The sequence below is a fragment of the Muntiacus reevesi genome, chromosome 11, assembly GCF_963930625.1.
Source record: "Muntiacus reevesi chromosome 11, mMunRee1.1, whole genome shotgun sequence".
Classification (NCBI taxonomy): domain Eukaryota; kingdom Metazoa; phylum Chordata; class Mammalia; order Artiodactyla; family Cervidae; genus Muntiacus; species Muntiacus reevesi.
Genome location: NC_089259.1, coordinates 61,507,269 through 61,532,936, shown reverse-complemented (window position 1 = coordinate 61,532,936; position 25,668 = coordinate 61,507,269). Strand labels below are relative to the sequence as shown.

General features: G+C 39.7%; 1 protein-coding gene across 1 annotated transcript in view; it reads right to left on the bottom strand.

The window, feature by feature from the left end:
* Window positions 1-22,202, bottom strand: part of GPC5 (glypican 5) — a 746,923-nt gene extending 724,721 nt beyond the window's left edge. The window contains exon 1 of the mRNA XM_065901803.1: window positions 22,040-22,202. Within this exon, the coding sequence (XP_065757875.1) occupies window positions 22,040-22,202 (163 nt within the window). The remainder of the gene's footprint in view (window positions 1-22,039) is intronic.
* Between the last annotated feature and the right edge of the window lie 3,466 nt (window positions 22,203-25,668).

Below are 25,668 nucleotides of genomic sequence, written 5' to 3'. Positions count from 1 at the left end.
GAGCACCTTAATAGGTTACCATTGCAAGGTAAGAAGGAGGAATCAAAATCATATTGATTCTACCTCTTAAGTAATTTTCTTTAAGTTTACTTCTTTCCATCTGTACCAGCTCCTCTCTAATCTTAAACCTAGAAAAGAAGCTTTAAATGGATATCCTACCAACATGAAAAGTCTTTTTAAATTGCAAATCTGATCCTGGCACTTATGAGAGAAGATTTCCTCTGGCGATCTATTGCTCTTGGGATGAAGTCGAAAATCCTTAACACAGCCAAAAGGGCCTTCACTAACTGACAGTTGCCTCTCTGTCACCTCTTCTGTGCTCATTCCATCACTTTCTTAGCCAGTAGACAGGTTCATAAAGACTGTACTTTGCAAAATGCATATACACAAACACTACCAACTATACTCTACTTTTTCTCTACTTGTCTGCAGAATTCAGCTTCTGGAAAGAGTGGTCTGCATCGGTGGGGTCCACCTCATTCTCATGCCAGTCTTGCACTCTCAAGTCTGACCTGACCCTTGGTGAATGCACACGCCTGGGTAACTGGTGGACTCCATGTCAAATTCAAGAGACACATACACATTTCTAATCACGCCTGATCTCTTTGTGGAATCTGACCCTATTTCACCCCAGCTCTCAAGACCCTTTCTTTGATTTCCAGAACATCACTGGATTATCTACTATCTCCTAGTCCTTAATTATTTGTGTTGATCCAAGTTCTGCCTCTCAGTTCTGTCCCCAAATGACCTTCTACTCCCAGGAATTCACCCACATAACTAATGATCTCCACATCATTATCAACTTTCAAGTGTATTTGGACCCATACTTCCAACTATCTATTGAACATTATCACCAAGATATGTCAGAGTAACCTGTGTACTGACATGGAGGTTACAGTGCATCCTGAACGTGTTACTTTAAGAGTCAAACAACACATGTCAGGATATTAAAGCTCTGGGAAGTACTACACTTGAGAGAATCTATTTATCTGATTATTAAGGAAAAAAATTTATTTGCATAGGGAAAGAGTGTTTCCCTATGTTTTGTATATTTGCAAAAAATTTAATGTAACTTCTTCCCTGCAGACTATCTTTTACTCTCTGAAAGTTACTTTAAAAACTAAAAATCAAGGACCTCCACGGTGGTCCAGTGGTTAAGAGTTCACCTGCCAATGCAGGGGACATGGGTTCAATCTCTACTTTGGGAATATACCACATATTGCGGAGCAACTAAGCCTGTGCACCACAACTACTCAGGCCCACGCACCTACAGACTACACATTCAAAAATAAATAATTTTTTTAAAAGCCCTTTAAATCGTACTAGACTCATCCTTCCACTCAAATCCCCTAACAATTCTGCCTTCTAAGTCTCTCCATCTGCTCCATCCCTTTTATCATGAAGAGCTTCCCTAACTGGTATTGAGTTAAAAAAATGTCCCAGAAGAATGGTAAAAAGTGTTCAGTTCAGCTCAGTCCATCAGTCACATCCAATTCTTTGTGACCCCATAGATTGCAGACACCCGGCCTCCATCGATCACTAACTCCCGGAGCTTGCTCAAACTCACGTCCATTGAGTTGGTGATGTCATCCAACCATCTAATTCTCTGTTGTCCACTTCTACTCCCACCTTCAATCTTTCTCAGCATCAGAGTCTTTTCAAATGAGTCAGTTCTTCACATCAGGTGGCCAAAATATTGGCGTTTCAGCTTCACCATAAGTCATTCCAATGAATATTTGGGACTGATTTCCTTTAGGATGGACTGGTTGAATCTCCTTTCAGTCCAAGGGGCTCTCAAGAGTCTCCTCCAACACCACAGTTCAAAAGCATCAATTCTTCAGCACTTAACTCTCTTTATAGTCCAGTTCTCACATCCATACGTGACCACTGGAAAAACCATAGCTTTGACTAGATGGACTTTGTGGGCAAAGTAATGTCTCTGCTTTTTAATATGCTGTCTAGGTTGGCCATAACTTTTCTTCCAAGGAGAAAATGTCTTTTAATTTTATGACTGCAGTCACCATCTTTGGTGATTTTGCAGTCCAGAAAAATAAAGTCTGTCACTATTTTCCCCACTTATTCACCATGAAGTGATAGGAACAGATGCCATGATCTTAGTTTTCTGAATGTTGAGCTTTAAGCCAACTTTTTCACTCTCCTCTTTCACTTTCATCAACAGGCTCTTTAGTTCTTCTTTGCTATCTGCCATAAGGGTGGTGTCATCTGCATATCTGAGGTGATTGATATTTCTCCCGGCAATCTTGATTCTAGTTCATGCTTCAACCAGCCCAGTGTTTCTCAAGATGTACTCTGCATATCAGTTCAGTAAGCAGGGTGACAATATAGTCTTGATGTACTCCTTTCCCTATCTGGAACCACTCTGTTGTTTCATGTTCAGTTCTAACTGTTGCTTCCTGACCTGCATACAGATTTCTCAGGAGGCAGGTCAGGTGGTCTGATATTCCGATCACTTGAAGAATTTTCCAGTTTGTTGTGATCCACACAGTCAAAGGCTTTGGCATAGTCAATAAAGCAGAAATAGATGTTTTTCTGGAACTTTTTTGCTTTTCAATGATCCAACAGATGTTGGCAATTTGATTTCTGGTTCCTCTGCCTTTTCTAAATCCAGTTTGAACATCTGGACGTTCACAGTTCATGTACTGTTGAAGCCTGGCTTGGAGAATTTTGAGCATTACTTTGCTAGCATGTGACATGAGTGCAATTGTGCGATAGTTTGAGCATTCTTTGGCATTGCCTTTCTTTGGGATTGGAATGAATACTGACCTTTTCCAGTCCTGTAGCCACTGCTGAGTTTTCCAAGTTTGCTGACATATTGAGTGCAGCACTTTCACAGAATCATCTTTTAGGATTTGAAATAGCTCAACTGGAATTCCATCACCTCCACTAGCTTTGTTCATAGTGATGCTTCCTAAGGACCACTTGACTTCACATTCCAGGATGTCTGGTTCTAGGTGAGTGATAACATCCTCATGATTATCTGGGTCATGAAGATCTTTTTTGTACAGTTCTTCTGTGTATTCTTGCCACCTCTTCTTTACATCTTCTGCTTCTGTTAGGTCCATACCATATCTGTCCTTATTGAGCCCATCTTTGCATGAAATGTACCCTTGGTATCTCTAATTTTCTTGAAGAGATATCTAGTCTTTCCCATTCTATTGTTTTCCTCTATTTCTTTGCACTGATTCCTGAGGAAGGCTTCCCTATCTCTCCTTGCTATTATTTAGAACTCTGTATTCAAATGGGTGTATCTTTCCTTTTCTCCTTTGCCTTTCGCTTCTCTTCTTTTCACAGCTATTTGTAAGGCCTCCTCAAACAACCATTTTGCCTTCTTGCACTTCTTTTTCTTGGGGGTGGTCTTGATTCTTGCCTCCTGTACAATGTCACAAACCTCCATCCTTAGTTCACCAGGCACTCTGTCTATCAGATCTAATCCGTGAATCTATTTGTCACTTCCACTGTATAATCGTAAGGGATTTGATTTAGGTCATACCTGAATGGTCTAGTGGTTTACCCTAATTTCTTCAGTTTAAGTCTGAATTTGGCAATAAGGAGTTCATGATCTGAGCCACAGTCAGCTCCTGGTCTTGTTTTTGCTGACTGTATAGGGCTTCTCCATTTTTGGCTGCAAAGAATATAATAAATTTGATTTTGGTATTGACCATATGATAAAAAGTGAGAGTAAAAAAAAAAACAACAGTCTTTCCCCTATGCAAATAAATTTTCTTCTTAAAAATCAAATAAATAGATTCTCTCAAGTGTAGTAATTCCCAGAGCTTTCATATCCTAACATGATTTGGGACTCTTGAAGAAATATGTTCAGGATGCAATGTTGCTCCCAAGCTAATTAAACTTTCTAAGAACACTAATGAATCAGTTGATAGAAATAATATGCAACAGAATGTAGGTTGGGTTTTGCTGGCTATTCCTTCTGTGATCAATTAACCATCACTCTTAAAATGGCATCTTCAAGGCTGATAAATGTGTAAGCTTCTGAGTAGTGGGTGTGAGTGGGCAACCCTACAGTGTAAATGGGCTCTTAGCCCCCCTTCTTAGGGGACTATTCAAGAGATGCTAAGTCTTCCTTCCACCTGTGCTAAATTGCAGAGTAATTTCCTGTTCCTTATTTTGATTAATAAATCAAATGAATTCATCAAATATTGATTAAACACCTGTTCTGTATAAGATGCTGTGATAGTTATTAAGGATACCAAGAAGGCGAGAATGCAGTTTTATCCCCACAGGGCTCAATCCAGGAGGAGACACATTTGCAAAAAATTTAATTAATGTGACAAAGTGCTATGAAAGTAGTAAGTACCAGGTTCTATGGGAGCACAGAGGAAAAAATGATTTTCTCTTCTTGGAGAGATAAGACAGGAGGGTCAGAAGAGATTTGGAGCTTTATCTTGAATAATTTTTAATAGATGCCTTATAGTATCCTTACCCCAAAAAAAAAAAAAAAACACAGGGTGGAAAACATTCCTGTTTAAGAAAGACATTCACAGACTTAGAGAATGAAATTATGGTTGCAGAGGGGCGGGGGAAGGAAAGGAAAAAGAGACAGTTACGGAGTTTGGGATAGACATGTACACACTGCTATATTTAAAATGAATAACCAAAAGGGCCTACTGTATAGCACAGGAAACTGTGCTTGATGTTATGTGGCAGCCTGGATGGGAGGGGAGTTTGGGGGAGAAGGGATGCATGTATATGTATGACTGAGTCCCTGTACTATTCACCTGAAACTAGCACAACATTTTTAATCAGAAATATCCCCAAATAAAATAAAAAGTTTTTTAAAAGAAAAATATTCCCATTTAATAAGTGAAAAAGTGAGCTTATTATAGTTAAATTTGTCTAAGTCCACAACACTGATGCATAGCAAAACAAATCTGAACTCTGATTAGTTAGATAAGATTGGAGGCAGAGAAGCAGGGGGAATGATACTCCACAGAGAGGTGACAAAAGGCAAGATGGATGAAAAGATATGGTCCCTTGCGGGGAATAAAGCATTGAGGTGTGGCTGAAATGAAATACCAGGTCAATTCATGTATGCCATATGCCAGGTGAAGGTGCATGTCTGTGTGAAGGGTCTGGTAGTTTTTCCTATTTGCAAGTTAACAAGCTAGCATGTTATTTGTGAAAACAACAAATAGAAACCAATTACACAGAGTCGGGATGCCAGAAAAGGGACCTCTCATGCCCTGACCCTCTCTCTTGTCTCTTTAAGAAGAAAAGCTAAACTGCAAGCCATAGTTGGTCTTTCCAAAGTGACCAATGATCTTCACAGGTTTACTGAGACACTTAATGCAGTCATTCAAGCTTATCAACCTGGTTATAATAGCTAGCTCATATGTTTGTTGATAAAAACCAGGACCAGCACTGCATGAAAAACACCGATTAGCAAAATCCTGAAAGGTCTCTAGAATTACAACCAGGAGATCAGTCCCCTAACTTATTATATTATCAGGCTCAAGCAATCAGTAGGCAACCTCAGCAAGCAATTCCTAGGGCTTTTCCAAACACTACTGGACTAGAACAAAAGTCAGTCTGCACACAGAGGTCTGATGAACCTGTTCATTAACACTATGATTGACTTAAGATTGTTTTTTAAAAAAATTCTAGTCTTCCTTCAGATGTTGATTTCACCCGGGTAGCTTTTAACTCTACGTTTATTAATGGGCCAAATCAAGACCTTTCCATTCTAGTGAACAGGACAAAGATGGAATGGGAAACTATGTCCATTTCAGATCAAGTTAATCTGGTGAACCAACTCTCTCACACCCTAGATGAGTCACCTCAAAGGAAGACCACCAAAATTCTCAATCTTCAACTCCAGTAAATGAAGCCTCCTAAACAGAACCAAAACCCTCCCAGTGTCTCCTGTTATTTGCAAAGAGCCAGGACATTGGAAAAGAGCCTGTTAAAAATGGAAGCACTTTAGGCACCTTCATCCCCTCTAACCAGCTCTCCAACATCCTTTTTTCCACCATGTGCTCTGAGGAGCTATGGAGGATCCTCCCAATACTGCCTCCTAATTGGCTTGGGGAAACATTTCTCCAGATTGGGCCCTATTAGAAATTATTAGATGCCTTACTTTTACCTGACTCTCAGAAACCTAAGGAAAATCAACTTGTTGATATTTCCTCAAGGAATGATGCCCTCAAAGGGACCACCAGCAGTCAAACCTTTGTCATGGTCCAACATGATAGTTCCCCAAATTATAATTAGGAAAACTGACAAGAGAAGCCCAGCAATTGTCCACAGGTGGAATAAAAATACAAGACTGAAAATTCAACAATTTTTGGTTTGATTTAAAGAGAAAGCTCTGGTTTGGATGAAATAACAACCCAATCTTCAGTAAGAAGACTCTAAAATTCACTCTCACCACTATACATGCATTAAACCTCTGCTCTACTGATAAAATGATAGCTTTCATGAATCAATTTTGGTGGGAAAACGTTAATAAGGCCACAAAAAGTGCCTACTTTATTTGTACCACTTGTCTCAAGTACAACCCAGGAAGCCTGTTAGCACTGCTACCAGACATTTTGAATGAGCTAATGGACCATTCAAGGTCTGACAAATGGGTTCCATACAACTCCCTCCAACCAATGGATAAAGATGTGTTTCAGTCATGGTCTGTATTGTCTATCACTGAACTGAACATTTCTCACACTAATCCTTGCAGACAGGTTACTACCTCTTCCATGGTTATTTTTGGAAAAGATTACCTCTACCTGGAGAACTCCTCTTGAACTTAATTTTTTTAAATTTTTAGTAGCTTAGTCATGTCCAACTCTTTTGCTGCCTCCATGGACTGTAGTTCACCAGGCTGCTCTGTCAATGGCATTTCCCCAGCAAGAATACTGGAGTGGGTTGCCATTTCCTTCTCCAGGGGATCTTTCCAACCCAAGAATCAAACCCTCTTCTCTTGCATCCCCTGCACTGGCAGGGGAATTCTTTACCACTGTGCCACGTGGGAAGCTTACCATGACCTAGTAACCCATTTTACTGGTCAGGCACTTCAACAAGTCTGCATAGTTTTGCCAGTTTTAAGCTTTCACTGTGCTTACCACTCTCAATTTTCTGGTTTGGTCGAATGCACTAATAGCAATTGAAGACTCAGCTGGCAAAATGTGTAGAGGCCCTCCAAATACCTTGACCAAAAGCAAACTCACTGGTCCTCCTAAATCTCAGACTAACCATTTTTGGAACTCATAAACTCTCACCCTTTGAGACAGTCACAGGATGCCCAATGCACTTAACTCTTGCTTCTTTCGACTCACAACCTATAAAAGGGTAGATACCAAAAGAATTGGGCCAGTTTCTCTCCTTTGGGAGAAGCTATATGGCAGCCATATTTTCTACTATATGAACATGGTTGCTTTACAACAGGAAAAAAAAAAACCTGTAACCACAAAGAATAAGACATTTGTAAACATTCTCATCTCAATTTTCATTTCTTTAGCTCATGTGAATCTTTGCTCTTCCTTTGTCTTCACTGTCTGTTGAGATGCCTCAATATACTAATACTTCCAATGCATTCCTTTTTTAATTTCAGACAGCTTTGATTGGGCTTCTGCCACTTGAATCTGAACATTTGATTTAATTTAGAAGGGAATGTTCTCAGGTTCTATCATTTAGAAATATCACCTTTAAGTGGTATGGAAAATTACTGTCAATGAAGACAAACTGGACAATAAACCAACTGACTGTAACAATAGTCCAAGAGAAATGTTGTTTCTATTTGCCTTTAAAATCATGGCCATAACCAAGTACCCTGATTCAGAGATAACCAGAAACAATTTCTGGCTGTGAAGTTAATTTAGACCACCTCAGTACTTCCAGAAATAACCAATGAGGAACAATATTACTTATGGTAGCTTAGGATCAAAAACCAACCTTTCCAAATGGAGAGAAAAAAGAGCATATGAAGCTGAAGAAGAAGAAGCCAGATCATGAAGGGTATGATAAGCTATACCAAAGAAATCAAGATCATTAAGATAAAGAGCAATGGGACCGCCTGTTTTCATTGCTGTCATTGGCTGAACCCAGGAACCCTGAAGTCATTATTACACAGAGATACTCAGATCATGAAATTACAAGGCTTCATCTCAATGTTCCCATAAATATGAGTCACATACATTCATAAATATTACTAACCATAGGGTAAATTAAAAATCTGTATCAGTGAAAAAAAATCTCTTCCAAGAATTTAAAGGACACAGAAATTTGTAAAGTACATTTTTACTTCTAAACTTCTCATCCTAAAAAAATAAAGAAATAAATAAATAAACTTCTCATCCTAACCCTACCTTCCAATGTTATTTACTATTAATGATATTTTTTGCATATTGTTTAGGGTATGTTTGTACATAAATTGATATGCAAATAGGTTCCTTCTATTTTTTTTTTTAAGTCAAGGCAAAATTTACTTTTTCCTATCAATAGGGCCATAAATCACTTGTTCTCTAGAAATATAGTTTTACCTGTCTGGGTTTAATGTTCACAAGATTATTTATAATTTATCATTTAATAGGCATTAATAGGCATCTACATTAGCTGTGAATTTTCAGCACAATAAACCAGCTTACTATACATATATGTATATGTTTTAATTTGTCCAATTACTTTGTTAGAACACTTTCCTATAAATTGGAATTGGTAGGCAAAAGGTATACAGAATTCAAATTTTGAGTAATATATGCAAAATTCCCCCTGAATGTAGAGACGGTCTTCATCAATCTCCTTTTTCAGTATTTGTAGGTGAGAGTGCTCTATTTGCTACTAATGCAATCACAAGAATTACATATCAGTATTTTCAATCTTTGACAATGTGATATTTCTAAGAAATTGTTTTTCCTCTGTTATGACTTAATCATCTACATATATCCCTATTAGTCATTTAATCATTTGAATTTCCTCTTTATGTTCTTTTTTCTTATTAGTGTCTTTGTAATCAATTTGTAACAGCTCATTCATGACTAAGTATGCTAACCTTTCCGTTGCTGGGTATTACAGATGAAATGTCATAGAGTTTTCCCCCATTTATTTCACTGAGATGTTTATTTTTTTAATTACACAGAAGTTACACATTAAAACAGAATGACCTTTTTGTTGTTGTTGCTTTTTTTTTTTTTTTTTAAGAGAAAGGCGATGGGAAATCATTGAAGGATTTAACATGAGAAATAAAGATAGCGTTTACTTTCATAGAGAATCAATTGGGAAATGAACTGGCAAGGACCAAGTGTAGATGTAGGCTGATTAAATAATCCAGCCATGAGAAGGTACTAGGTTAGAGCATGGTGGTGGCAATAGTGGTGGGTAGAGAAATCATGGGAACATCTGTGCCATTGATTCTATGAGATTTGGTTGTTGGTTGAATTACAGGAGTTAGTGGGGATTAAACTATTGTTTTATTTCGGGGTGTTATCTATTTAGTTATATTTGCAACTGAAACCTGAAGATTTAGCCAGTATTAGTGTTCTTCATAAAAGGAGTGAGGGAAAGGAGAGGATAAGAAACAATGAACCGAAACAGAATCACGAGACACCTGAATATGAATAAAGAGGTCACCATTGATTAGAACTTCTAAAAGCATTTATAAATCAACTCTAGATCAGATTTATGTCTCTGTACATTTTAATTACAAATCAAATGATCTCTGAAAGCTGTGGCTTTAAGTAGCTAATGTATGTAAAGTTTTGTCACACAGGAAGAATCTTGAAAGGAAATAAATTGGTATCTCAAATAGAATTATCTAATAAATTTGTTATAAAGGGCAGGGTATAGAAAAACTTTAAGGGGTACTGCAACACTCTAGCTAACAACTCTAGAGAAGGAGCTTTTCCTACCTCAGAGGGGATGAGAGGAGAAAGTACTGGGGTGGCCAAAAAGTTTATTCTGCAGCAGCTTACCAATCCAAACAAACTTTTTGGCCAACCCAAGTTAGCCAACTCCAAAGAGCTGTAAGGTCACCTGAAGGGAGTTGTGTGCTTAGGTGAAGGGACTTAGGCTTCAGGGGCCTCACCAGCTGAGACCTGAAATGCACCACAATCCACATGCCCAGTCTTCTCCAGCCACTGCTTCCCAAGGGCTGCCACTGATGTCGTCCAGGAACAGAGCAAGGTGAAAAGTCCCTCTAAAGGAGCAAGCAGAGACTCTCCAGCATGCTTCACCTTTGTATCTTTTCTATGGGAAAAACGTTCTCATCCCCAACATAGGAGACTCACACAGACCACCCAGCCACACCACAACATGCAAGCACGTGACAAAACGCAGTCAGAACTAACTCCTACTCCCCGGATGTTCTGAACTGTGGTGCTGGAGAAGACTCTCGAGAGTCCCCTGGTCAGTGAGGAGAGCAAGCTAATCAATCCTACGGGAAATCAACCCTGAATATTCACTGGAAGGACTGATACTGAAGCTGAAGCTCCAATACTTTGGCCACCTGATGCAAACTGCCACTCATTAGAAAAGACCCTGATGCTTTAAAGACTGAGGGCAGGAGAAGGGGATGGCAGAGGATGAGATGGTTGGATGGCATCAATGACTCAATCAACATGAGTCTGAGTAAACTCTGGGAGATAGTGAAGGACAGGAAAGCCTAGCATGCTGCAGTCCATGGGGTCACAGTCGGACAGAACTTAGCAGCTGAACATCAACAATGACCCCTTGTCAACTACAGGCTGTAGAGCCTCTCCGTGATGGCATTTCATCAGCATGTTTCCAGGCAACGCACCTCCCTCTTGATCTTAATAGAATTAATTTCAGTGACATCATTTTATAAAAGATCAGTTTTTGGTTTTTAAACTACGTAATTTGAATAAACTCCAGTACTTTTGCCTGGAAAATCCCATGGACGGAGGAGCCTGGTAGGCTGCAGTCCATGGGGTCACGAAGAGTCAGACAAGACTGAGCGACTTCACTTTCACTTTTCACTTTTAAGCATTGGAGAAGGAAATGGCAACCCACTCCAGTGTTCTTGCCTGGAGAATCCCAGGGATGGGGTTGCACAGAGTCGGACACAACTGAAGTGACTTAGCAGTATCAGTAGCAATATGAATAAACAAATTTAATTTTACCATAGAATTAAACTATAAATAATAAATTAATTTATTAACTAAACAAGAATGAAAAGACAGACTATGCTTCTGTGAGTATAGGATCAATACTTTGAGAGTGCATGATGGGAGAAATTATCTGAAAGTTTAGCATTTTATTAGCATGAAGGAAAAGAATTTCTACTTTGCCTGCTCCCTGATCTCATATAAAGAATTTTTTAAATGTATCTAAGAATTACAATTGTAATGGAATTAATTACACGACTGTGGATTATGTTATAGTTTATAAAACTTTGACACCATACCATGTGGTTCTCAACTACTAAAAAGTTGTTGTTTTTGTTTAGTGGCTAAGTCCTGTCCAACTCTTTTGTGACCCCAGGGACTGTAGCCCACCAGGCTCCTCTGTTCACGCAATTTCCCAGGCAAGAATACTGGAGTGAGTGCCAACTCCTTCTTTAGGGTATCTTCCCAACCCAGGGATCGAACCTGCATCTCCTGCATTGGCAGGTGAGTTCTTTACCACTGAGCCAGGGGGGGAACACGAAAGGGAAAAGGAACAGACTATATACTCTCCTTGAGAAGTTGAGTTGTTTGCTGAAGGTCACATAGCTAATAAGTGATGTAGTCAAGATAAAGTGATTTCAGAACTAAATTCACTAGTATTCACTAAAATACGTGACCATAACATGGGACAAATTCTGAGTTAAAATGAGTCAATTTCCCATTTATTTACCCCATGGCAACTTTTCAATGTTCTGTCACACCTATCATTTTCTTTGTTTTCTTTGTAAGACATGTCCAAAGATAAATTAAATATTAAATATTTAACAACCTCAAATCCAGATCCAAGTATCTTCACCTGATAAATAAAGAGGGCTCTGACAAGCTCATGGATTCCTCAGCTTTTTGACTCTGTCAATGCTATTTCAATTTCCTTTACGTTTTAAGTTGATCAAAAAATCTTTTTTAGAAATGACTTTTCCCCCTAGAGTAAAATGTATTCTAAGACTGGTGGAGAACAGACTATTAATCTCTTCACTTTATTGACCTACTTCAGTTTCAGCTCATTAAACACAGACAGCTTCAATGATCAAAAGAAAACGAACAAAATGTAACTTGGTCCAAACCTTACCAAATAAGAGAGTTGTTCAAAAAGCAAATAAATCTGAACAGGTAATTTAATATTGACAGTCTCCCATTTAAAGAGTATATATGCAATGAATAAGAACATCCAGAAATAATTTCTATGTTCATTTGATCAATGAAGTCACACTCTAGTTATGCTTTTTATCCAACTCTCTTCTCAGTTCTTAGCTTCTCCCAAAATGAATACTATACTGAAGGACTTATGCCAACTAAAGTCCCTTGATACTATAAGACAAGGAAAAAGAAAAGATTATGAGCTCTAAAAAGATAGCTACCAAAGATCATTTCATTATATTGCCATATAGAATCATTAAAAAGTAAAGTAAATCTAGTTATCATAGCACAGGTAATTACCCTAAAATTACCTCTTTAGGGTAATTCAAAACCATTACTCTAAAAAGGGCAATAAACCATTTAAATTATAAAACAAGAAATGTTTACTAGCTTTTAAATATGACTGTATTTGAAACATATTTAAGTTAATAGCTAGACCATATCAAAATGTGCATATCTCATTAGCACTGATTTAAGTAATCCTTCTACTTAAGTAAAATTTCCTAAAACTAATTCTAAGAAATATCCTAAATACATAACCAATCACAGTTTATACAGAAAAAAATTTTTTTTCTAAGATATCATTAAAGTTTTGGAGCCTAGATGAGTAGTTCTAAAATTAGAACTGTTAGAATACTTTAGAGACAAGTTATACCTCTACCATATATCATGTTTTGTGATTTAACAGCAGTTATTTTCTTGCTTCTTCTGAAAGCTTGTGGTCACTCAACTTAGTCACGTGGAATCTGGACCCCAAGTCAGTGTCCTTTAGTAAATGATCTTCCCTGCTTAGGAATAATTCCACAGTCAAGTCATTTGTACTTTCTCCCAGTGTGGAATTAACAAGTGTAGGAAATGGAAAAAATAGATCATTTTCTAGTTCCTGACTATCAATTTTCTTGTGAAAAGAAACAATTTCACAAAATATATATTCAAATAAAACAGAAATCAGCTAATCCACAGCCAGATGTAAATTATAGTTGGTCACGTTTATTTTTCTCCGTTCTCCCAACTATAAATCAATTAACATTCTAAGAGATCAGTCACACTGTCTCCATGATGATATCAATTGCAAATAAACCCCTTAGAGGTTAAATAATCTTCCTTCCCTTTCAGAGCATTTAAGGAATTCTTCTAGACATTTGTTTGGCAATTCATTTACTCTGTTTCAAAAATGTTAGCTAAGATAGATAAAAATGTTTTTAATTTAAACAAAAGCATTAGGTCACTTTTTATGACAGAGTTACATAAGAAGATATTAACTCTATGTAAACAATTTATTCAACAACACAACTAAGCCCAGATCAGAATATATTTTTTAAAACTTCACCGCCTATATTTCTCATTATATTAACACCAGGGATAAAATAATAATTGAACACGATAAATTGAGCCTATTGAGTAACTAGAAATATAAGATTACTTCTAAAAATCAAAACTGACTTATTAAGTTTGGCCTAATCACAGGACAACAACAACAAAAACAATCACAGTTCCTGCTCTCAAGTAGCCTATAGTTTAGCAGAAGGCAAGACATACATTTAAAATCGGTATTGCTACTTTGAGACCCAACCTTATACTGGAAATAACTAAATACTAATGCGTATGTGATGAGAGAGGGTTTTAGGTTTGGTCAAGGAAAAGAAGGGCCTCAAGATGACAATGAGCTTTATCTGGGTCCCACTTTAACAGGTTGCATGAGAAGAGATGCAACAAGACAGGGGTGTAGGACCACCACCCAGAAGAGGAAGAAAGAAAGCAAGGAAAATCCCAGAGAGATGGAAATTGCAGGGAGAGAAGGGAGTGACAGAGGATGAGATGGTTAGATGGCATCACTGACTCAATGGACGTGGGTTTGAGCAAACTCCAGGAAAGAATGAAGGACAGCGAAAGCCCAGCATGTTGCAGTCCTTGAGGTCACAAAAAGTCAGACACGACTGAGCGACTGAACAGCAACAACTCCTGTGTCCAGGTGATGTTGCTTCGCACAAGATGTGAAGTCTCTGAGTAAAGAGCTTCAAGAGCAGCAGCAACCTGAGATCTTTTTTAGCCCCAGAGTTTATGAATTTAGCCAATGAGTTCAGCTTTGTGAGGTATACAAGGCAGATGGACCCTAAAGGACTAAAAATATGTTTACTTTTGCTATATTTAAAGCAATTGGATATGTAAAATTTTGAATTTTGCACTGGTAGGCTTTGGACTAATGGTCCCAACAAGTTAGGAAGAAGTAAAACACATAGGGGCCAGTTTTTAACCCATTTAAATAACACCATAAAACATTAAAAAAAAATCACTGTAACAGTAGAATCTTGAATGTTGTGAACTGACTTCTAGAGTTTAACTTAAGAATCAGAGAGGTTTAAAAGATTAAATAAGAAGCTCCTTGAAGCTTTGGGCTTCCCTGGTGGCTCAGCTGATAAAGAATCTGCCTGCAATGCAGAAGACCTGGGTTTGATCCCTAGGTTGGGAAGATTCCCTGGAAAAGGGAAAGGTTCCCCACTCCAGTATTCTGACCTGGAGAATTCTACAGACTATTCCATGGGGTCACAAAGGGTCGGACATGATTCACTGACTTTCACTTACTTACTTACTTGAAGCTTTACTAAAGTATTCAGCAAACATTTCAGCTCCTACTCTGTCAGGCATGCTCTGAGCACCAGATATTCTCCAGTGAACGTGGTACACGACTGGACTGCATCCATAATCAACAGGCCCAGTGCAAAAGGGAAACACGGGATGCTTTATTCAAACCCCAAGATGGACACAGCAGAGCGTTAAGCCAAGCATGGGGCCCTTCTGAGTGTGGGACCCCGTGTGACTGCACAGGTTTCATATCCAGAAACCCAGCTTCAGGAGACATTTTCTAGCCTCGTCATGCACACAATCCAGTGGTAAAAGATCAACAATAAAAAGGAAAGAAACACGGCACCATGACAGGTGCCATGAAAGAAACAAAGGGGAACAGAGTTCGATGAACCATGAGAAGGAAGTGCGTGCGTTCCACGTGCTCAGTCGTGTTTGACTCTCCACGACCCCAGGGACTGTAGCCCACCAGGCTCCACCATCCATGGGATTTTCCAGTCAAGAATACTAGAATGGGTTGCCATTTCTTCCTTCAGGGGATCTTCCTGACCAAGGGATTGAACCCAGGCCTCCTGCATCTCCTGCACTGAGGCACCAGGGAAGCCCAAACCTGAGCAAGGCCTCTCTAAGAGCTGACACTGAAGCTGAGACCTGAGGCTTGCAAAACAACCAGATATATAATGCGCTTGCATAACGGATCCATAGGTTGGACACTTATGCCAATGGTTCTCAACCAGGATGATTCTGCGGCTTTTAGGTCATCTGGCAATGTCTAGAGACATCTCTGATTATCTGAACTGGAGAGGGCAAGGCATTGCTACTGGCATCCAGGAGGGTAAAGGTCAGGGAAGTTTCTAAGCAGCTGATAATACATAGGACAGCGCCTCCCTCCATGGCCAACAACAAAGAATTATCCAGTCCCACAGGTCAATGGTGCTGACACTGAAAAACACTAAAGCTGAATGAATGCAGATGATATGATTGCAAAGCTATGAGTAAGGAAGGAGTTTGGCACATTTGCCTTTCATGTCCTTAGCCATGTGATTTTATGATAGCAAATACTGGAAACCTATAGTTCCAACAGCAATAGAGAATTTAATTAAGTGTACAGTACAATCTTAGTCACTAAAAAATATATGTTTGGAAGGATATTTATCAATGGAAAAGGTGTGTTACAAAGAAAGATAAAGTGAACCTACGCTCACTCAAAAATTATGTATGTGCTAAGCAGAGTATTGATGAGGGTGTTAAAAAGATAATTCAAAGGGGTTTTGGTGGTTATTTCAGGATGGTATAATTATTTCTACTTTCTTTGTACTTTTCAATATTTTAAACTTTCAAGAGAATATAGATTATTTCATAAAACCATGAAGTCCAAAATCTCGTTTTCTTTCTGTAAAGGTGCATTATACATTCAACTTAAATGGTAGCTGCATGTGAACCTGATAAGGCTAATCAAAAGCTATGTTAATTTTCTGTGATTCACAGAAGAATGACTAATTATTTAAGGATGATTTTAGCAGTATAATTGATAAAATTTGACATTTCTAAAACTGAAAAACAGAAGAATTGAGAGCACAATTGCTTTTGTCTTTTCTTCTAACTGAAGGTTAGGCTTTTATAAAAGAAAGGAAGATATGGACAATGGCTACTCTATTAAAATGAATTGCTCTTGTTAGTTAACTGAGTACACTGGATTTCATGTTTGCAATACATTTCAACAAAGCATATGAATGAAGTCTCTCATGATTCTATTTTAACAAAATGGATTTGTGGTTTCTTGAACAGTTATATCAAGACGCCATTGATTTATAAATCATGCCTGTTTAGGAATAGCATCTGGTTGTTGAAATGTTCCTCTTGGTCTTACACTAGTTAATAAAAAAAGAAATGCTATATAAACCAAGAAGGTTTTCTTATCAGACAAGCCAAATTTCATGTTCTAGAAAGTCCTACAAGCTTGAATCATGGTTGGGGGGAGCATATAATTATAAAATGCTATTTTCAAGTTCCCTAAACTACACCCTTCCTTAAGACCAATGACACAAATATGGAATGTTAGACACTTGGCATAAAGGGGGATGGAGAGGGGACGGGGGTGCACACAACATTTACATTTGTTAGTAAACTGACTGTGAAAGAAGGGGATGTGATTAGTACAATTCAGGCTCTGATGGACAGTCATGATCTATGGCCCTAAAGTAGAAAACCATACTCGCTTCCCCATTATTAAACTTCACTGAAAGCCTGAATAAAAGAAAAAAAAAAAAAAAAGAAACATATCATCTTCTTAGACATCAAGGCATATACTAGACTTTCCAGAGAAGAGAGTGACAAGTTCCCCTGACACTGGAACTAAGCCTTGATGTTTACAACTCAACAGAGACAACCTGCTCAAAATAAGACAGCAGCCATGGGGCAAAGCCACCGAGACCTGTGATGCAGCAGGCTGGCCACAAGGACACTCTACAACCACAAAACGACTAAACATCCCCTCTTCTGACCAACAAACATGACCACTGCTTCTACATTAAAGGCAACTGCTCTCATCTGTTTGTTTAAATTGGGGTTTAGTTGTTTTACAATGTTGTGTTGGTTTTTGCTGTAAAGTGACGTGAATCAGCTGTCTGTATACACGTATCCCTTCCCTCCCAAACCTCCCCCCCACTCCCCTATCTCACCCCTCTAGGTCATCACAGAGCACCAAGCTGAGTTTCCTGGGCCATACAGCAGGTTCCCACTAGCTATCTATTTTACTCATCCACTCCCCTCATCCTAATCTTCCTAACACCTAGGTAAGTTATGAAGATGCCCAATTCCTGAATTGCCCTGCTTCCTTAAACCCTTGTAATCACCCAGCACAAGGCCAGATCCTATAATAGGTCCCTCTCAACTGCCTCTTACCAAGGCACCCACCGTTCCTGAGCTGCACGATCTCCCTTGCTGCAGCAAGTGAGACCTAGTTTGTTTGACTCCCATCGTGTTTCTTGCGGTTCTTGGCTGGTAAGTTTCAATACAGGGCAATCCTGATACTAATAATCTGCCTTGGCGTCAGTCTGGGGGTCCCTTTCATGGCTTTGGATCACCACAACCATGCTGCGCAGGCAGCAAAAGGGGTCGTTAGTTCACAAAAAGCAAGGGTCCCAGTTTGAGATTACTGTCAGTGGGCGACTGTGGCCCCAGCCATCTAACTGTGTGATGGCCTAAGCCACCTCACCCACACTCCTCCGCCTCTCTGAATATATACGCCAGGTGGCTCTGGGTGTTACCGTGAGCAGTGGCACAGTGCAGCCTGTTTTCTTTCTTAGACTTCCCCTTACTCCACAGAAAGAAACAGAATACTCCCCATAACCTAATAAATACCATTACCATTTCAGATAGCTTTCTTTCTTATAGTTCACAAAAAGAAACAAAACATTCACCATAATCCAATAAATACCATCTCAGATAGGTTTCTTTGAGTTTCCATTAGTTCCTGAAAAGAAACAAAATTTTTACCATAACCTAATAAGTATCATTTCAGATAGAGACATATTTCCCAATTTTAGAAACAATCATGTGACTTTTTTTTCATGTGTGACTTTTAAAAAACTAATAATTTTTTTTAAGTTCTGATTTATAGACATCCAAAACTAAAATTTCACCCTTAAAGGTCAAGTCCAGTTACAATCAGGACACTAAATAAAAAACTGCAATAACAGCAATGCATTTTTGAGCACTTACTATGTGCCTGGATTCATGCTATTTTACATACATGTATTATTTCATTCCATCTATGTATACAACAAGCCTTTAAGAACCAATATTCCCATTTTACAGGTGAGAAAACAGAGATTCAAAAAGGCTAATTGATTTACCTCGGTCACAGAGCTACAGGTGCCAGGGCCTAGTTTTGAATCCAAATGTCTGTAATTCCAAACTCTAAGATCAACAGGTAGATTGTTTCTCCTGGGCATGAATATACAACAATACTGACCTTGAAGACAATATAAGATTGGATTATAATGAAAGCAGTTAAAAAATATAAACAAACTATAGAGCACTATTTAAAGTGTCTGATAATATTAGAATTAAATATTACCGCACCAAGTTTTTTACTATCCCATTTACAGCCAAAGCTACCAAGAAAAAGTCACCTTGCACAAGCTACTCTCTGTATCAAGTAATATCCACATTTTAAAAACTAGTTGGTATATAAATTATCTGAAGGTAGCCTTGGATTTTTATAAGCTTCTCCTTTCTGAATTATCCTCTTTAAAAAATGGAAAATAATGCATGTGTGAACAATGCCTGTGTGAAGAGAAATTTCAATGGGAAAACATTATCCCTCCTCCCCAATAAATAAAATAAAAATAAAAGGACCTTTAAAAGACACTTTCACTAACAGTTCTTTTCTGAACAAAATAAACAAGAGCAAAGGGCACCTTGACTACTACTTAGGAAATAAAATCAGAACACAGGGAAATCTGTAATTCTAATCACATTTACACCTTCTCTCCTTTTTTACATTTCTCATCCAAACATCCTTAGGAGCTCAATAGGCTTAAAAGAATTGGAGCAGGGTAGAGAACAAAGGTGAGTGGAATCTGAGAAACAGCGTAAATGGCTGTTCTCACCCTTTTAGTAATTTCAAATTGGGTAACATAGCTTTCAGAAGATTTAAAAGTCACAAATATAGGATGAAACTGTAAGAACTTATTCTACCTGCTTATATTTTTTAAATGGCATTTTGGCCAGGCATCTCAGGAATTAACCACTTGTAGACAAGAAATGCAAGAAAGCACTAAAAAAAAAATTTAACTTTCAAGGAAAACAAATATCAAATTTAAATGAACTAGCTTTAGTCAATGAAAGTCTATGTGCTAAATACATGTACTTGCTAACAAGAATATTAATATTTCTATTCTTATGTGAGAATGACTATGTAGATATTAACTATGTTTTCTCTTGAGATTAAGGGTAATTTTAGAAAATAAGGTTCAACTACTATACTCAATCAAACTAAATGTTATAGATCATATATAAATACAAAAATAAAGAAAAGCATTTATGAGTCATGCGGTATGTGTAATTCACTCAAATGGGGAAATGAAAAAAAAAATTTAGTGGAAAGATAAGAGACATCAAAGTTTAAAGAAACAGTTTAATGTAATTATTCAAATAAAAAGTAATCAATAATAGAGAAACAAAAAATTCAGAATTATATCAAATTCAGATGTGAGTGCTTGTTATTGGGTGATTCCGATTCAGAATAATACTTTCATGTGACTTTTTCTTACTGCAAATGTTAAAGGAATTCAGCACTTCTTTTCAGCAGCACCACTGATGTCCCTACGAGTTCAGCCCTGCATGGCCACCTCATTAGGCGCTGCTATGACCCCACCATTGCCTTAAGTTACAGATAAAGAAAAGTACTAGCAATGGGGAAACAAATCAGAATGTCTTAGAAAAGAAGATGCCTGCCATCCTGGCTCGTTTTTGTGCCATGTGTATCAAACACAAATAAGTACAACGATTTCCTTCTCTGTAGGGCCCAGCTTCAGTTTCAGTAAAATGTTATGCCAGTGACTGATACTCTGCAAAGTTCTTCTAAAGAGATGAAACACACACAGAGTTCTAGAATTGCAATACCTTCTAGTCACTGTTACATTTAGCAAGTACCAGAAACACCGAGATACGAGAGGGGTGGAGAAATCAAGTCCTTAACTGTCCACATTTGTGAACATATCAGCCAAAATTACGGGGTGGGGGGCAAAATCTAGTAATTCAGCTGAGGATTTCACGCCCAATGAAATGCCACGCCCCCACCACCGCCGCCCCAACACACAGTCACTTAAGCTGCTTTAGCTACTGTCTAGTGAGGTTTCGTTTTGTTTTTTAATGAAACAAATGCACTGAAATAAAACGACCGGTTTACAAAGGGGGTGGTATCCTTTGAGGACAGAACTGCCCTAAGCTGAGAGCATCTATGCTGTTTCAACTAGTAAAAGTGCCTAATACCGAACAGGTATCCAAATACATATTTGTGTGTTTGTTTAAAAAACTAGTCATGTAAGCTAAAATGGATTCACCGTGCCCAACTGCTCAGATTTTCCTTGTGGGATGACTCTAGAACGGAGTTGATAAGCAGCAAAGAAATCAAGCGAAAGAGCTACGGCTCCCCAAGTCTCACCCTACACAGGCAAAGAGAACAGATTTAGACCCAAACATCCTCCACAAATAAACTGTCCAGCCAATAAGCTCACAGCATTTGGCAATTAGCCTCGTAATTAGGTGCACTGCTCCAATAAGATCTTAACTCCAGACACCTGCTGTTGCGTTTAACAACTAAGATCTATTCTTCCAGACCGAATGTTACTGGAAATCCGCCCGCAGAAGCACGGAGGGAGCGCCGAATAGCGGGTAAGGGTGCAGGCGCACGCGAGCAGCAGAATCGACACTGGCCACACTCACTGTATTCCTGCCCCTCCAATCTCTGTCTGGCAGATCTCGCCCGTGTTAAGTGGCTCCCAGTGCACCCTGTATGATCGCCTGTTGCCAGCACGTCGTTCAGGCGTTGCAACTACGCAATGGTTCCGTGAGGCACAGTGAGTTGGTTCCTGCAAGGAGGGACTGGATGCCCGGGCGTAAAGAGGGGGGGCTCAGAGTTACACCAGGATCAGTGCATAATAGAGGAGCCCGGCCGCCCTGGTCAGTACCCCGTTCTCCAGCAAAGGAGGATAATGCAGGTTTGTGTTGTTAGTATCAAACTTGGAGCCACCAACCCAACTCCATCCACCGTGGGAGAAAGCAGCAAACCGAGGACCCCCGGCGGGGCACTAGGGAAGTTCCCACTCGTAACAGAATAGCGGTCAGGCAGCGCTGTCCCCCGCTGTCAGCTCTGCTGGCCTCTTGCAACGCGTCAGTGAGACTAAGGGAGCCCGGCGGGAAGCGAACGTCCGGAGCTCGGCTCAACGGCAGGCGGAGTCCTGGAGCTCCGGAGCCGCGCTGCACTCGGGATGGTCACACCGCCCTTCTCCGGGAGGCACCCTGTGCGGTCGGAGGACCTGAAAGGTCAGCTTCCCCCAGGAAAAGGCCATTCCGAGAGCTTCAGCAGCGCAGGGTCCACGCTCCGGACGCCCCAGCCCGCGCCCAGGCTCCCAGCCCTGAGCCCACGGTCCGCGCCTTACCTGCCCGCGGCGAATCCGGCAGCCCCTTGACAGGTCCCACCAGGCGCCCCTGGAAAAGTTTCCGAACTTCTTCGCAGCTCTGCACGCCCTCGCTTCGGATAGACCCCACGAGAGCCAGCAGGAGGAGACAGCGAGAGCCCACGCGCCAGGTCTGCGTGTCCATCCTCGGTGTCCCGGTCACTCCTTCCCTCGCCGTGGAACCCACTCTCCCCGCGCGCCCCGCGCTGCAGGCGTTGGAAAAGGCTCGGCGGTGCGATCCGCCAGTGGGCGGGAGTCCAGCCGCTCTGGGACCCCGGCTTCACCTTCTCCTAAGGTGCCCCGAGACAGACCGCGGTGTTCTCGGGCAGAGCGCCGCCGGGTCTCCCTCTCCGGCGGGAGCGAGATGGCGCGGCGCGAGCGAGGACAACGGCAGGAGCCGCACGGAGCCCGCGAGCATTCGGCTCTGGCCGTCGCCGCGGGCTGCACTGCCAGCTGCCAACCTGAGACTCGCCCGCGGGTCGCGCTCCGCGAACAGGCCCCGCCCCGTGGCTAAGCCACGCCCCCGCGCGACGCCACGGGCCGCACCCGCCCGGCTGCTGAGCAGCGGTCCACGCAACCCTGGCTGGAGAAAGCCCAGAGCGGCGTTGCCTGGAGGAAACCCGACCTGCCTCTCCCCATCCATTCCTGTGACCAGCAGTCTGATGAAAAGAAGAGCTCAGAGAAGACAAGATATGAGAAATATCAACTAGAGCTAAGATGAAATACTTCTCTATAAATCAAGGTCTTCAGTGCATAGGAATTTGTGTTTAAATTGCATGAAATGGTATCTGGGCACAATACAAAATTTAAAAAAAAAATTATACTTAAAGATCTCAATTGTGAGGCTCGATAGCACTTAGTTTTAAAAGAGTGTACAGGAGAAGCTACTTTTCAAAAATTGTTTTATGTTGCCACTTTGGAATATTTTTAGTTAGTATTACGATTTTCTGAAAGAACTTAGAAGTCATAAGAATTACATGTAAACAGTATAACGTCCTTGCTTTGACCGTAAAATCCAGTTTCTTCTCTTATTACCCGTTAGCATCATATTTTGCTTCTGTACTTTTTATCTATAAGGGCCGTTCTGAGCTTTACCACTTCTCTAATTTTAAAAACATTTCTCAAAGAATTATAAGGCAAAGTGCTCAGAAGAGTTTCTCATAAAGAAGAGACGAAAATGAAGACTTTAAACGATTTTAAAATGACAATGGAATTTTGTCAATTTACAAAAGGAATGCATTAGAAACCAAAAGCCAAAGGACCAGGTGTATTTCTGAAATGTGATTGACTCAACACTAAGCCTGTGAATGACAAGTGTTTCGTCTTCTATAGACACCTGAAGAAAGTCCTCCTCCAGTAAAACAAAACTACTTAAAGGCATCAGGCCAGGGGAACTATAAATTCTCTAACCACTTAAAGGGAATTTATTCTCATATTTGAACTTTTGCCAAGAAATAGAGATGAATAATTTTGTCTTAGTTAAGTGTCATGAGACTTTTAATGACCAGTGATATCAAAGGCAGAGCTTTCAGCAGTAGATCGCTTGCTCTAAAACCATCCCAGGGCAACGGCTGAGATACTTCTTCAGGGAGATAGTGCTTACTTGACTTTTGACATCAATTCCACGAATACTAGATAGTTTTTAAGACGCTTTCTCAATAAATGAGAATAAAAAAATAGCTTAATTCAAGGCCTTCAAGCAAAACTTTATATATGTATCCCGATGGGGTAAGGGTGGATACTAGCCCCATGAATCTTCTTCCTTAGCCACCAAATGTGAAAAGACTGCTTGGAAGTCAGCTCTACCTACAAGGATAAAAAGAAGAATAACCATGAGAATGTGTACTGTGCTTAGATGCCAAACAATATTCTAAGTGCTTTTTAAGGGTACTAAGTCATTCATTTAATCTTTAAAACAACCCTATAAAGTAGTTACCACTATTATCACTCTTTTACCGATGAGGTAACAGGCTCAGAGAGGTGAAGTGATTTGCCCAAGGCCAACATAGCTATTAAATGGTAGAACCAGAAATCAAACCCAGGCCTTGAAATCCAGAATGTTTGCTATTAACCATGGGCTCTTCTCAACCACTCCATGCCATACCAAAGAACCTATTGGGTTACTTATATGTTAATATTAAGGCTAATAAGTCCTTAGGTTTTCCCTTTTTTAATATTTATTTGATTTTGGCTGTGCTGGGTCTTTGTTGCCGTGCACTGGCTTTCTCTAGTTGCCCCAAGCGGGGGCTACTCTCTAGTTGCTGTCGTGGGCTTCTCATTGAAGTGGCTTCTCGTTGCATGAGCTCTAGGGTGCAAGGGCTTCAGAAGTTGTGACACATGGGCCCAGCTGCCCCATGTTATGTGGGATCTTCCCAGACCAGGGATCAATCCCACATCCCCTGCATTGGCAGGCAGACTCTCAACCACTGGGCCACAAAGAAGTCCAAAATCCCTAGGTTTTTCCAGAACTTCTTTTTCTTCTTAACCAAGCTTTCTCCTTGATTGATTTGATCATCACAGAGTAGCACTAAAAGGATCTCAGAGTTTACTTGGTCCAATTCATTCACTTGGAATCTCTAAAACAATCTGTCTTACGAGGGGAAAATCACAAACATTATTGAGAATTATTGGTGGTTCAGTGAAAACTAATCAACTTAGAAATATTGATTGAATATATCCTGTGTTTTTAAGAAACCATACGCTAGGCATAATAGGAATTACAGAGGTATGTAAGCAAGCTCTCTTCTCCATGTTTTTGCAATTTATTTCAGCAAAATAATTAGATGGAAAGTTATATATAGAAATGGAGTGGGTCTAATGAGAAAATAAATACGTTTAGTCCATGTAAAATGCCCCCACTTACAATAAATAATTATTTTATTTCTACCTCTTTATTCTCTACTGCTCCCAACCATGGATGAACTTGAAGACAAACTTCCTTCTTCCAAACAGAATAGAATACCAAAGTACCTTTTACATGAACACCCTAGAGCAAAACCTCTACACCCTGTACTATAATCTTTTGATCAACTTACCTGTAAAGATTACAGATGAAGCAAGGAAGAATTTCTGTAATTTGATAGTGATAATGCCTCATTTTTCAAAGGTTATTCAATAAACATTTATTGAATACCTTTTATATAATAGGCACTGTGTTTTGCTTTTGAAATACTCTTAGAAGAATCTCTAAATGGTCATTATTTAAAATACCCTTTAGTATTCTAAATGTAAAGCTTCTAAGTAACCATTTACATTGTGTCAACTCAACACTTCATAAAGGGAAATAAAGCAACTCCAACATGGTTTAGGAGATCTGATGATACCACATCGCCCTCGAATATGACTATCAATTTAGGCTAGTACAGGCCACTAAAGCTCACCCTCAGAAACTGGTTGAAGTGAACTCCTGTGACCAGTCAAAATTAATAGTTAATATTTTTAAAGGGGTCACAGGTATTATTATCTCATTTAACGTTTCAACCACCTCATGAGACAGTTACTATTATACAACTCATGAGGAAACACAAGTATGAAGAGACTAAATGGAAGCCAGGCATGCCAGCTTCTGCATTCCCTCAGCTGCCACCTCTCCTGCTCTGCACAGCAGACAT